Raw genomic sequence first — 12,244 nt, 5'->3', positions numbered from 1 at the left:
ATTTCTGTCGCTGGCAATGACGCCACCCACATCTGGTGTTGGCTGGCAGCGCCAGCGCCCAGATCTGAAAACTTCCTGGTGCTGGCACAGCCCAAGTGCAGCGATTTGCTGGCACAGACAGCCAAAATTTGGAAATTTGCAGGTTCTGGCACCAGCACCATCCAGCTCTGGTGTTTGCTGGACTGCCAGTGCCCAGATGTGGAAATTTCCCGGTGCCTTCACAGCCCAGCTCTAGCAATTTGGTTTTAGCTAGCTTAGGAAGAGAAGTTCCTCTTTCTGTGGAGGAACTGTGACTTTCCTTTTTCTTGGAACTGTTTACACCTGCTCTGGGACTGAAAACCCAGACAAACACCGGCAGCAGCAGCTCACACCTGTGGCCCCCCGAGCTCTGGGACGCTGCATTCCAGCACCAGAGGGACTTAGAAGAGACCGAGGGAGCCAACTACAACCCACAAAAAGGACTTCCTGAATTTGCCATCTCTTCAGCACTGTCCGAGGCTTTATTTAATATTATTCATTTTTCATGCTTGTGAATACTTCACTTGTTAAATAAACTGGGTTTTTTTTCACTTTTCTCAAGGGAAGTCTTTTCCTGAACTAGTAGGGGCAGGGGCCACTTGAATTCGCTTTCTAGGCGGACCCCTTTTGGAGGTTTCCTCCCAAAATTAGCCCTAAGCAAGCACAAACAGTCACCATGAAAACTTCACCAGTGGCATCATTTCCTGGTGGCAAATCTTGCGACAGAAGCTTGACCTTGTTCTCCATGAGAGATTCTTGGGAAGAGCAGACAGGAGAAGATTCCTGGAAAACAGAAACAGCTTTCCAGAAGTGAAATGAAAACGAAAGAAACAATCCAAGATGTTTTCCTCTATTTATTTCTGCGCTCCCCTTTTCCATGTTGGGGCAGACGCAGGGGCCGTCCCGGGGGCGCGTGGGGCTCGGACGTGGGGCTTGTGGGGCCGGCGGGGAACGGGCGCAGGCACCGACGGCCGAAATATCGGGAACTTGGGGGTAAAGATTGGGAAAAGCAACTCGGGACCCCCACAATGGCCCAATTCCCCCCCAAGATTCACCTGCCGGCCCCCAAATCCCCCACATTCACCCCAAAATCCCTCCCATCTCCCCAAATCCCATCCAGGACGCCCACGACCCCTCACGGACCCCCCCAAAACCTCACCCGGGAGCCCCAAACCCCCCCCCCAGTTCCCCCCAAAAAGCCTCAACTACCCCCAAAATCGCCTCAGGACCCCTCCAGCCTCGGCTACCATCCCCAAATCCCCCCCAATTCCCCCCAAATCCCCCCCCGGACGCCTCCACCCTGGCCCGGCTGCTCCCGCTGCTGCGCCCCCCGTCCCCCGCCGCCGCCTCTGCCGCGCTTGGCTCGGCGCCGCTTATGAGAGCCCAGAACCCACCCAAATCCCCCCCAGAACCGGCCTCGGAGCCCCAAAATCCCCCCAATTGTCCCAGAGTCCCCGCAAATCCCCCCAAAATCCCCCCCGGACACCTCCGCCCCGCCCCGGCCGCTCCCGCCGCCGCTGCCCCCCCCGCCCCCTTCCCGCCGCCGCCTATGCCGCGCTCGGTTCGGCCGCGCTCGATGGGAGTCCAGAAACGGCCCCGATTCACCCCAAAACCGGCCTGGCAGCCCCCCGATCCCCCCAGCAGCCCCAGAATCCCCCCGATTCCCCCCAAACCCCCCGCGGACACCCCCAACCTGAGCCGGGCCGATCCCGCCGCCACCATTGCCGCGCCCGCAAGCCCTGAGCATTTTGGCGGGAAACATCCGGGGCATTTCGGCGGGAAATTCCCGGAACTCCGGCCCGAAAAGTCGGGGCTTTTGGGCTTCAATCCCCCCCGTTCTGGGCATGCATTTGGGTGGGGATTTTGGGGGTGAAAACCTGGGAATGTTTGGCTTGAAAATCGCGACTCTGGGGGTTCCAGACCGGGACCTTTGGGCCCTGGAAGGCGAAACAAATTGGGGAAGATTTGGGGTTCAAAATCGGATTGTTTGGGGTTCAAGCCCGGCATTTCTGGGCTTCAAAACCCGAATCTTTCAGCGATGGATCTCCGGATTTTTGGGGTAAAATCCTGCATTTGTAGGGCCTGAGAAAGGGGGGGAAATGGGAATTTTGGGTCCTTGCAGGGAGAAAATCTGGAAGTGTTTAGGGCTCCAACCGGCATTTTTGGGGTTAAAAATTAGGAATTTCTTTCTGCCTGGCTTTCAGGCTTTCTGTTTTACCTTTTCTTTCCTTGCTGAGCTGCAACGGCCACAAGTTCAGCTCAGCATCCCTCCGGGACTGTCCAAATGCCTCCAAGTGCCCCGAAAACCCACTCGGGAGCCCCAAAATGCCCCCAGGTGATCCCAGCATTCATCTCGGAGCCCCCAAAATGCCCCCGTTTCCCCCAAAACCAGCTCAGCTGCCCCCAAATCCCCTGCGGACTCCTCCGACCGGGCCCGGCTCCTCTGTCGACGGGAGCCCCGAACCGGCCCCAGCTGACCCCAAACCCCACCCGGGAGGGAGCCCAAGGTGCCACCCGCACGCCCCAAATCCCAGCTGTGCACCCCAAACCACACCGAGACCCCGCACGGTTGGATTGGGTTTTGTTCCATTTTACTGGATTTTCTCTCTCCCGCACCCGCCCGGGGCCAGCAAGGGAGAGCCCCAGGGCCGGCCCGGGCACGGGGACGGGTGAGGGCCGTGAACGGCCGGGCGGGATCGGGGAAAAGAACGGGGCACGGCCGGGCGCGACCGGGGTAAAGAACTGGACACGGCCGGGCGGGATCGGGGAAAAGAACCGGGCACGGCCGGGTGGGATCGGGGAAAAGAACCGGGCACGGCCGGGAGGGATCGGGGAAAAGAACCGGGCACGGCCGGGCGGGATCGGGGTAAAGAACCGGGCACGGCCGGGCGGGATCGGGGAAAAGAACCGGGCACGGCCGGGCGCGACCGGGGTAAAGAACCGGGCACGGCCGGGTGGGATCGGGGAAAAGAACCGGGCATGGCCGGGCGGGATCGGGGAAAAGAACCGGGCACGGCCGGGAGGGATCGGGGAAAAGAACCGGGCACGGCCGGGCGGGATCGGGGTAAAGAACCGGGCACGGCCGGGCGGGATCGGGGAAAAGAACCGGGCACGGCCGGGCGCGACCGGGGTAAAGAACCGGGCACGGCCGGGTGGGATCGGGGAAAAGAACCGGGCATGGCCGGGCGGGATCGGGGAAAAGAACCGGGCACGGCCGGGTGGGATCGGGGAAAAGAACCGGGCATGGCCGGGTGGGATCGGGGTAAAGAACCGGGCACGGCCGGGCGGGATCGGGGTAAAGAACTGGACACGGCCGGGGATCCCCGGAAGGAATATCGGGGGGGAATCCGAGACACGGTGGGGAAACATTGGGGGAAAAATGGGGAAAATTAGGAAAACACGACCCCAGTTAGGGTTAGGGTTGGGGTTGTTGTTGGGGTTGGGGTTAGGGTTCGTTTTGAATTAATGTCTTTTGATTCTGTCTTTAAGTTTTTATGAGGTTTTTTTTTTTAATTCTAGCTATTTTATTTTGATGATGAAAAATAGTAAATAAATAAACACAATTGAAAAAACCAAAAGGAGAAAGTGAGACCAGGACCTGCTAGCCTAGAGATTATGGGAGTGCAGCTCACTCAATGTGCCAGTGTCTCACCACATCCTTTCCTCATTGGGCCTCTCCTATTCCTCTTTGGCCATGTTTTCTTTGTGTCATCTGTGCTGCTCTTTGTTACTTGGCATTACAACGGGGCCACACATTGACACGTTTGGGGGACAATGGATCCAAAAGATCCTGTCTAGTCAAAGGTTTTCTACCTAGGTGTGTTCTGTGCTCACCAAAGGCCTGAGCAAAGAAACCAAGAGAAGTGTGCCCAAATCCCAAAGCTTTGCTCCTTTGCAATCTCCCACTGATCTGGCTCACAGGTGTCTTCAATCACAATTCCATAGCTAAGAAAAGGTCATGTATTTCACTGGGAAATGATGCACTGCTTTGGCAAAGTTCACCTGTATGTATATTTATCCGGGACAGCAGTGCAGCTGTGTTGTTTGCACCTTGTTTGCAGAAGATCATTTGGGATCTCCTTTTTGTATCTCCTGCAGAAAGGGAGCTCTTAATTATACCACGCTACCTAAACCAGATTGGGATGCAGCTCTGTAGTGGTTCACAGTGAAGCAGACGGCCTGCTGTGTCACTGCCAGCCCTGCTGAGCCTGCGAGGGACTGTAGTGTATCCCATGCCTGTTTTGCCTCCAAGCAGAGCTTGGTTTTCCTTATTAGTGTGGAGTAAATACAAGAGTAATAAAATGGGCAATTAAACTGGCCACTTTGGAGGATATGCTCATGCTTTGGCATGTCAGTCCTGTACCTCATGCACCCAAGGCTTGTTACTCATCATGAAATATTTTAACAAAAAACCTCCGCTCTCATGTTACATCTGAATAAAACTGCATCAGATCATCAAGAATTCTGCTGTCAGGAACAAGACAAGAGCCTTCCGACACTCACTTGCAGCTGTCCCGGATTGCTGCAGCCCTTTGTGCAAAGCTGCTGCAGACAGAGTGTTTGGAGTTGGTTTGGGCCTTTATGAAAGATCTGTGGAGCAGTGTGCAGGGCTCTCCTGGCAGGAAACTGTTTGTCCAAGCCCAGGGACACGGTGCCGGCAGGAGCGGAGCGGCCCCGCTCCCAGCCCGAGAGTCTGTGGGCTGAGCCACGCCGGGGAGACAAGGCAGCGAGGGGCTCCAGCCCAGCTGCTTCACTGCCCTGCCCGCTCCATGGAGCTCTGCCGTGGGAGAAAGCCGACACCGGATGAGTCCCCGAGCTTCCATCAGCTGCTGGAACTGCTCCGTGACAGCTCCTGTTCTTCCGAGAGAGACCCCGGCGCCTTCTTGGAACGCGTGTCATGGGGGATTCTGTTTGATAATAAACTGTTGGGGGTTTTCCACTTTCATCTATCAGTAATAATTTCCTATTGCTGGAAAGGGATTGTTGGCACACTTTAGAGGAGACGACTTATTGCACGGTATCCTGTTTGAAGTTGTCTGAAACTGTGTGAGACAGATGGCTTCACACAGGAGCATCCCCAAGGCTGCTGAGGGGAAGGCACAGAGGAAGACAAACCCAGTATTTCTGAGGGAACTCCTTGACACAAACCCAACCTGAGTTGTCAAACAGCAGACCTGATGTTTCGAGACATGGGCCAAAGTGCAAACCTTTCAGTGTGTTTGGTCCAGGCTGGGCTATGCTTAAGGCAAAGGTGTGTCAGTGTGTTGGATAATACTCTTTTCTTGACCTAGAGATGGGGCAACTGAGAGGTGTTTTAAAAACTTTTATTCCATTTTCAGTCTCATGAGAAGGGTGAGACAATACAGATGTTATCATTCACGCCATCACAATCAGAAGCCAACTACTTCCTAAATATTTTACATTATAAGTGTTTCTTGGTCTTTCAGCCTTTTGCCATGCCATGTTGTAGATGCGTTAAAGCCAATTATTTAAAAATACCCCTTGTGGGTCCCACTACAATGCATCTTTCATAGCTCTGTTTTTCCAAAGTCTTATTTGCAAGGCCATCTTTAGAAATATTTTTCTAGCTCCATTACTCTATCAACAATATCTGTCCTATTCCATGGAAAATTTTAAGTTAGCATTCCTTGTCTCAAGATTTATATACAGATTCATATTTTGTGGGCCTTCTATTAGGCTCTAAAAACTTTCTACAAACCCATTTCCCACATCAGTGCACTTGGCTCCTTCTCTCCTCGTTGTGCCTGGCAAGCACAGGAGCCCAGAGCTCCTGCAGAACCCATCCCAGCACTCAGTGGGAGCAAACTTGTGTCCAGTCCTCACCCGGAGCTGCGGTGCCCAGCATTCCACCACTCTGGAATGAGGAACTGTTCCTGCTCTTTCAGAAGGAGCTAAGGAGCTTTGGCCTTCAGATCAATTGTCTGCAGGCTCCTGCAGTGCCTGGTGCTGCTCCCTTGCCAGAGGCACCCCAGGCCAGGGGGGCACATCTGGGCTGCTGTGTCTGGCTCTGGGGCTCCCTGTTCTGGGCAGTGAGGAGGAGCTGCAGAGGCTCTGCAGGACTGACAGGATGGGCTTTGGGGCTGGCAGGAGAAGCTGAGGGACCTGGGCTGCTGGAGCTTCTGAAGAGGAGGCCCAGGGCTCATCCTGCAACTGCTCCAAGGGTGGTTTCAGAGAATCTCAGAATCAGCAAGGGTGGAACAGGCCATGGAGATCATCAAGTCCAACCTGTGCCCTGACACTGCCTTGTCTCCTCTGGGCCTCCTCTCCTCCAGGATAAACAACCCCAGCAGCTCCCTCAGCCGCTCCTCACAGCTCTTGTGCTCCAGATCCCCCCCCCAACCCCCCGCCTTGTTGCCCTTCTCTGGACACGCTCCAGCCCCTCCATGTCCTTCCAAAATTGGGGGGTCCAGAAATGCAAACAGCACTCGAGGTGCTGCCCAAGCAGTGCTGAGCACAGGGGAAGAATCCCTGCCCTGCTCCTGCTGGCCACACCATTCCTGATCCAGGCCAGGAGCCATTGGCCTTCTTGGCCACCTGGGCACACTGCTGGCTCATGTCCAGCCTGCTGTCCATCAGTGCCCCCAGGTCCCTTTCTGTCTGGCTGCTGTCCAGCCCCTCTGGCACCTTGCTAAAGGAGGGAGGCAGGGAGGGAACGGGTCCAGATCCAGTCCTTCCTGAAATGTGGTGTTTGCTGGCACTGCCAGTTCCCAGATCTTGATATTTCCCTATTCTGGTACAGCCCAAGTCCAGCAACTTGCTGGCAAAGAAATCCAAAACCAAGCAAAGACCTGGTACCTACAGCAACCCGATCTCGGGTTTGCTGACACCACCAGTACCCAGATCAGGAATGTTTCAGATGCCTGCACAGCCTAATTCCAGCAGTTTGCTGGCATAGAAAATTAGCATCTGGAAATTTCTCAGTGCCAGCAAAACCTAAATGCAGCAATTTTCTGGCAAAGAAAGCCAGAACCCAGCAGCTTCCCGGTGCTGCCACCAGCACCACCCAGATCTGGTGTTTGCTGCACAAGCGCCCCGATCTTGAAATTTCCCTGTCCTGGCACAGCCCAAGTCCAGCAATTTGCTGGCACAGAAAGCCAAAATCCGGCAATTTCCTGATGCCAATACAGGTGCCCAGACCTGGTGTTTGCTGCCACTGCCAGTGCTCAGATCTGGATATTTCCCTGTTCTGGCAGAGCCAAGTCCAGCAATTTTCTGGTCAAGAAAGCCAAAATGTGGCAATTCCCTGCTACTGTCATTGGCAATGCCAAGATCCGGTGTTTGCTGGCACCACCAGTGCCCAGATACGGGAATAGCCCGGTGCCAGCACAGCCCAAGTCTAGTGATTTCTGGCAAAGAAAGCCAAAACCTTGCAAATACCTGGTACCTACAGCAACCCAGTCTTGTGTTTGCTGACACCACAAGTGCCCAGATCCAGAATTTTTCAGGTTCCTGCACAGCATAATTCCAGCAATATGCTGGCACTGAAAGTTAGCATTTGGCAATTTCCTGGTGCTGGCACATTCCCTACCCAGATCTGGTGTGCGCTGGCACTGCCAGTGCCCACATCTGGCAATTTCCCTCTTCTGGCACCACCCATGTCCAGAATTTGTTGGCAAAGTAAGCTAAAACCTGTCAATTTCCCCTTGCCAGCACTGCACAATCTGGAGTTTGCTGGCCGCAGGATCCCAAGAAATAAGGAAGGAAAGAAGGAAGACAAAGAGGAAGGCATCCAGATACAGTCCTGCCTGGAGCCTGGAGCCTGAAATGGGCTGTTTGCTGGCACTGCCAGTGCCCAGATCTGGAAATTTCCCAATTCTGGCACAGCCCAAGTGCAGCAATTTGCTGGCACAGAAATCCAAAACCTGTGGCAGCTTCCTCTTACTGGCTCTGGCACCACCCACATCTTGCGTTTCATGTAACCAGAACCCAGATTTGGAAATTTCTCAGTGCCAGCAGAGCACAAATCCAGCAGATTTCTATCACTGGCAACGACGTCACCTAGATCTGGTGTTTGCTGGCAACGCCAGTGCCCAGATCTGAAAACTTCCTAGTGCTGGCACAGCCCAAGTCCAGCGATTTGCTGGCACAGACAGCCAAAATTTGGAAATCTGCAGGTTCTGGCTCCAGCACCATCCAGCTCTGGTGTTAGCTGAGACCACCAGTGCTCAGACTTGGAAACTTCCTGATGCCTTCACAGCCCATGTCTAGCAATTGTTTTTTAGCTAGCTGGGGCAGGGAAGTTCCTTGGACTGTGACTTTCTTTTTTCTTGGAACTGTTTACACCTGCTCTGGACTGAAAACCCAGAAAAACACCGGCAGCAGCAGCTCACACCTGTGGCCCCCCGAGCTCTGGGACACTGCATTCCAGCACCAGAGGGACTTAGAAGAGACCGAGTGAGCCAACTACAACCCACAAAAAGGACCTTCTGAATTTGCCATCTCTTCAGCACTGTCCGAGGTTTTATTTAATATTATTCATTTTTCATGCTTGTGAATACTTTACTTGTTAAACAAACTGGGGTTTTTAACTTTTCTCAAGGGAAGTCTTTTCCTGAACTAGTCGGGGAGGGGACGCTTGAACTTGCTTTCTAGATGGACCCCTTTTGGAGATTTCCTCCCAAAATTTGCCCTAAACCAGAACAGTCACAATGAAAACTTCACATGTAGCATAATTTCCTGATGGAAAATCTTGCAACAGAAACTTGACCTCGTTCTCCATGAGAGGTTCTTGGGGAGAGCAGACAGGAGGAGATTCCTGGAAAACTGAAACAGCTTTCCAGAAGTAAAATAAAAATGAAAGAAACAATCTAAGATGTTTTCCCTTATCTATTTCTATGCTCCCCTTTTTCATGTTGCATCCCAGTAATTCCAGATGCATCTCATCTCTAAGATCGATGACGTAGTGATTTTTAGACACTAAAATACCATGAGCCACACACAGTTTTCCTTCCCCTGTTTTTACTGCAAAGCAACACTGGAGATGTAAGTGCAGTGCTGGGCTCAGGTAGGAATCCTACCCCAAGGGAAGTGTCCCGACAGTGTTTGCCCCTCAGCAAGGACAATGCCCAGCAGCGAGCGAGGGGATCGCTGTGCCAGCGTGCAGGAGTCAGGGCTCTGCATTTGGGCTCAAGGCTGCAAAGTTCCCGTGTTTGGGCAGACGGAGGGGCTGTCCCCGGGGCGCGCGGGGCTCGAACGTGGGGCTCGTGGGGCGAGCGGGGAACGGACACGGGGACGAACGGCCCCGGTGCTTCAGTTGCAGCGGCGGCAGCGGCGGCAGCAGCAGCGGCGACAGCAGCAGCAGCAAACAGATAGTTTTAAGCACTCTTTCTATTTCTCTTTTTCTTTCTCTTCTTCTTTCTCTTTCTCTCCCTTTCCCGCTGTCGGGCACCCTTCTCTCGGGGTCCCTTGTCCGGCGTCCCTCTCCTCTCCCCGCCTCCCTCTCCCCTGCAGGGCAGGGCCATGCCCCCGGCCCGCCCCCGGCCCCGGGCGGGGCTGCCCCGTGCCCGGCCCCGGCCGTCCCGCCGCGGTCTCGCCTCCGCCCGGCTCTGGCCGTACTGGCGGTGGCGCTGCTGGGCGGGCATCAGTGCCTGGGGCTGGGGCGGCATCGCCGCCCTTCGGCTCCGCCTGGCCCGAGCCCGGCCCCCGACCCGACCTCGGCCCCGGCCCCGGCCACAGCCCCGGCGCCGGCCCCGGCCCCGGCTTCTCCCGGGGCCCGCGGAGCACACACGCGGCGCGGCCGCTCCCGCCGCCTCCACTGCGGCTTCCCCGGCCCGAGCTCCGCCGCTCGGCAGCGCGGCCGCCGGCCCCGAGCCTCCCGTGCCGCGTTCCCGGGAGCGAACGCCCGGGCATGGCCGGCCCGGGGCGGGTGAGGGGCGCTCGGGGGCCGTTGCTGGCCCCGGGCCGAGCTCTGACAGCCGCGTCCCGCCCGCAGGGACGGCGCAGGAGGCCCTGCAGGAGCGGTACCGGCTGGGATCGCTGCTGGGACGCGGCGGCTTCGGCAGAGTCTTCGCGGCCACGAGGCTCTCGGACGGCGCCCCGGTGAGCGGCGGGGCCGGCGGCGGGCGCAGGAGGAGGGGATGCAGGAGGAGGAGGGCGGAGAGCGGAGGATGGGGCTCGCAGTGCGGGCAGCGAGCTCACCCCGCTGCTGCCCTTGGCTTGCAGGTGGCCATCAAAAGGGTGCCACGGAACCGCGTCCGGCACTGGGGCGAGCTGGTGAGTGAGCGGGGCCAGCAGCCGGGGCTGCCGGCCGGGGATGAGCCGGGGCCCGGCACGGTGGGAGCCGCCAGGACGCCCCGAGGGAGAGCGGGCGTGGGGCCAGCGCAGGGCGCAGAGCATCCCGGGCTGGCTGAGGGCTTCCCCAGGCCCGGCACGGCATCGGCCCCACTGACGGCGTCGTGCTCCTTCCGCAGCCCGACGGCACCAGCGCACCCCTGGAGGTTGTGCTGCTGACCAAGGTGTCTACTGGCTTCCCCGGTGTGGTCCAGCTGCTGGAGTGGCTCGAGCTCCCCAACTGCATCGTGATGGTGCTGGAGCGGCCAGAGCAGTGTCAGGACCTGCAGCGTTTCATTCGGGCACGGCGGTTCCTGCCCGAGGAGGAGGCGCGGGAGCTGTTCCGCCAGGTGCTGGAGGCCGTGCGGCACTGCACCAGCTGCGGGGTCCTGCACAGGGACATCAAGCCAGAGAACATCCTGGTTGACCTGGACACCGGGCAGGCCAAACTGATTGACTTTGGCTGTGGCACCTACCTGCAGGACACAGTCTACACTCACTTTGCAGGTGAGCCTACACAGGGCTGTGCTCCCGCTGCTGACATCTCATGCCCCAACATCTCCCAGCCCAAGCTGGCTGTGGCAGCGGGGATTCTCCCTTTTGCTGCCAGTCAGGGCACTGAATCTTCAGCTGAGTTGCTTTAGAGCAGGGCTGGGTGGGCAGCCATCTTCCAGCCCTGCTGGCAGCCTTTGCCAGCCACTCTGCCCAGGACTGGGGCTTGGCTGGGGCAGCCAGCCCGACCAAACCCCCCGTGGGTGGGGGTAGCAGAGAGGGAGGGCGGAACCTGTGCCCCAGCCACTTTGGTGTGCAGATGAGAGGAAGGGCTTGGACTGCTCCACTCGCCCTGTTTCCCTTGGCTTCATAATATTTTTGGGGCAATGCAGGCAGGGAGGATATGGGCAGGTTTTTTCCCCAGCATGGAGTGGGTTTTTCCTTTGCATGTCATGGTTGAGCCTAGCCAGGGCTGCCCTCTTCCAGCACCAGAGGCTTCTTTTCCAACCCTAACTTTGTGCACAAGTCCCAGGTGCTGGCGAGAGGGCAGTGGTCACCCTGGGTGCCCCTGATGCAGCCCCCGCAGGTGCAGGGATGCTGGGGCCAGGCTCTGGGAGCAGCAGCATCCCCCTGATGAACTCCATCTGTATTCCATAGGAACACTGTCGTACAGCCCCCCGGAATGGAACGACTTTGGCTGGTACCATGGCGAGGCAGCAACGGTCTGGTCCCTGGGCATCCTGCTGCACCAGATGGTCTGCGGGGAGCACCCTTTCAGGAGGGGCCAGAACCTCAGCTGGGGCCAGCTCCCGCTGCCACAACGGCTCTCTCAAGGTGGATCCTCTTGTCTGGGCACGGGGGGAATGCCAGTGCTGGGAGCCAGCAGCGGGGTCGTGGGCATCCCGCTCTGGCAGCTGCTGAGGAGGTGGCACATGTCCTGCTCTCCTCCAAAACAGGGAATTGATGGGAAAGTTTAGGCCCAGCTCTGAGCACATCCAGCATGGCCTGGGAATGGGAATAGTGGGGCAAAGCAGACAGGAGCCTTCTCTGGCTGACCTTCAGTTTCTGCTTTTTCTCCCCAGAGTGCAAAGACCTGATCAGGTGGTGTTTATCCGTGAACTCCTTGGACAGACCCACACTGGAAGACCTGTTCTGTGATCCTTGGATGTGGGATATTCCTCTGCCATAGAAGAAGGGAGAGAGCCACAGGCACACTTTGATCCAGAGCCCTGGTAAGTTCCTACTCCACATGTGCCTTGGCAGTCAGAAGAAAAGGAACCCAGAGTTTTTTGTGCTGCCAGTGTCACAGCACCGGGGTCATGGGATGGGAACACGCAGCCCTTGTGCTGGAGCTGAGCTGCTCTGCCCAGCACTGGTGGCCGCCATCCCAGCTGGTTTTGCTTGTCCTGGTTCCCTGACAGCTGGGGCCCTGGGCAGAGCCCTG

General features: G+C 57.0%; 1 protein-coding gene across 1 annotated transcript; it reads left to right on the top strand.

Annotated features, from left to right (window-relative positions):
- Positions 1 to 1,594: 1,594 nt before the first annotated feature.
- Positions 1,595 to 11,989, top strand: LOC131562084 (serine/threonine-protein kinase pim-2-like). The gene is made up of 7 exons (XM_058811661.1): positions 1,595 to 1,824; positions 7,233 to 7,356; positions 9,490 to 10,077; positions 10,201 to 10,251; positions 10,449 to 10,815; positions 11,458 to 11,634; positions 11,883 to 11,989. The coding sequence occupies exons 1-7, from the start codon at positions 1,595 to 1,597 to the stop codon at positions 11,987 to 11,989; spliced, it is 1,644 nt and encodes a 547-aa protein (XP_058667644.1).
- Positions 11,990 to 12,244: the final 255 nt, after the last annotated feature.

This window comes from Ammospiza caudacuta, chromosome 10 (assembly GCF_027887145.1).
Source record: "Ammospiza caudacuta isolate bAmmCau1 chromosome 10, bAmmCau1.pri, whole genome shotgun sequence".
Lineage (NCBI taxonomy): Eukaryota > Metazoa > Chordata > Aves > Passeriformes > Passerellidae > Ammospiza > Ammospiza caudacuta.
Note: the sequence above shows the minus strand (reverse complement) of the source record. Positions and strands in the feature narration are given on the sequence as shown.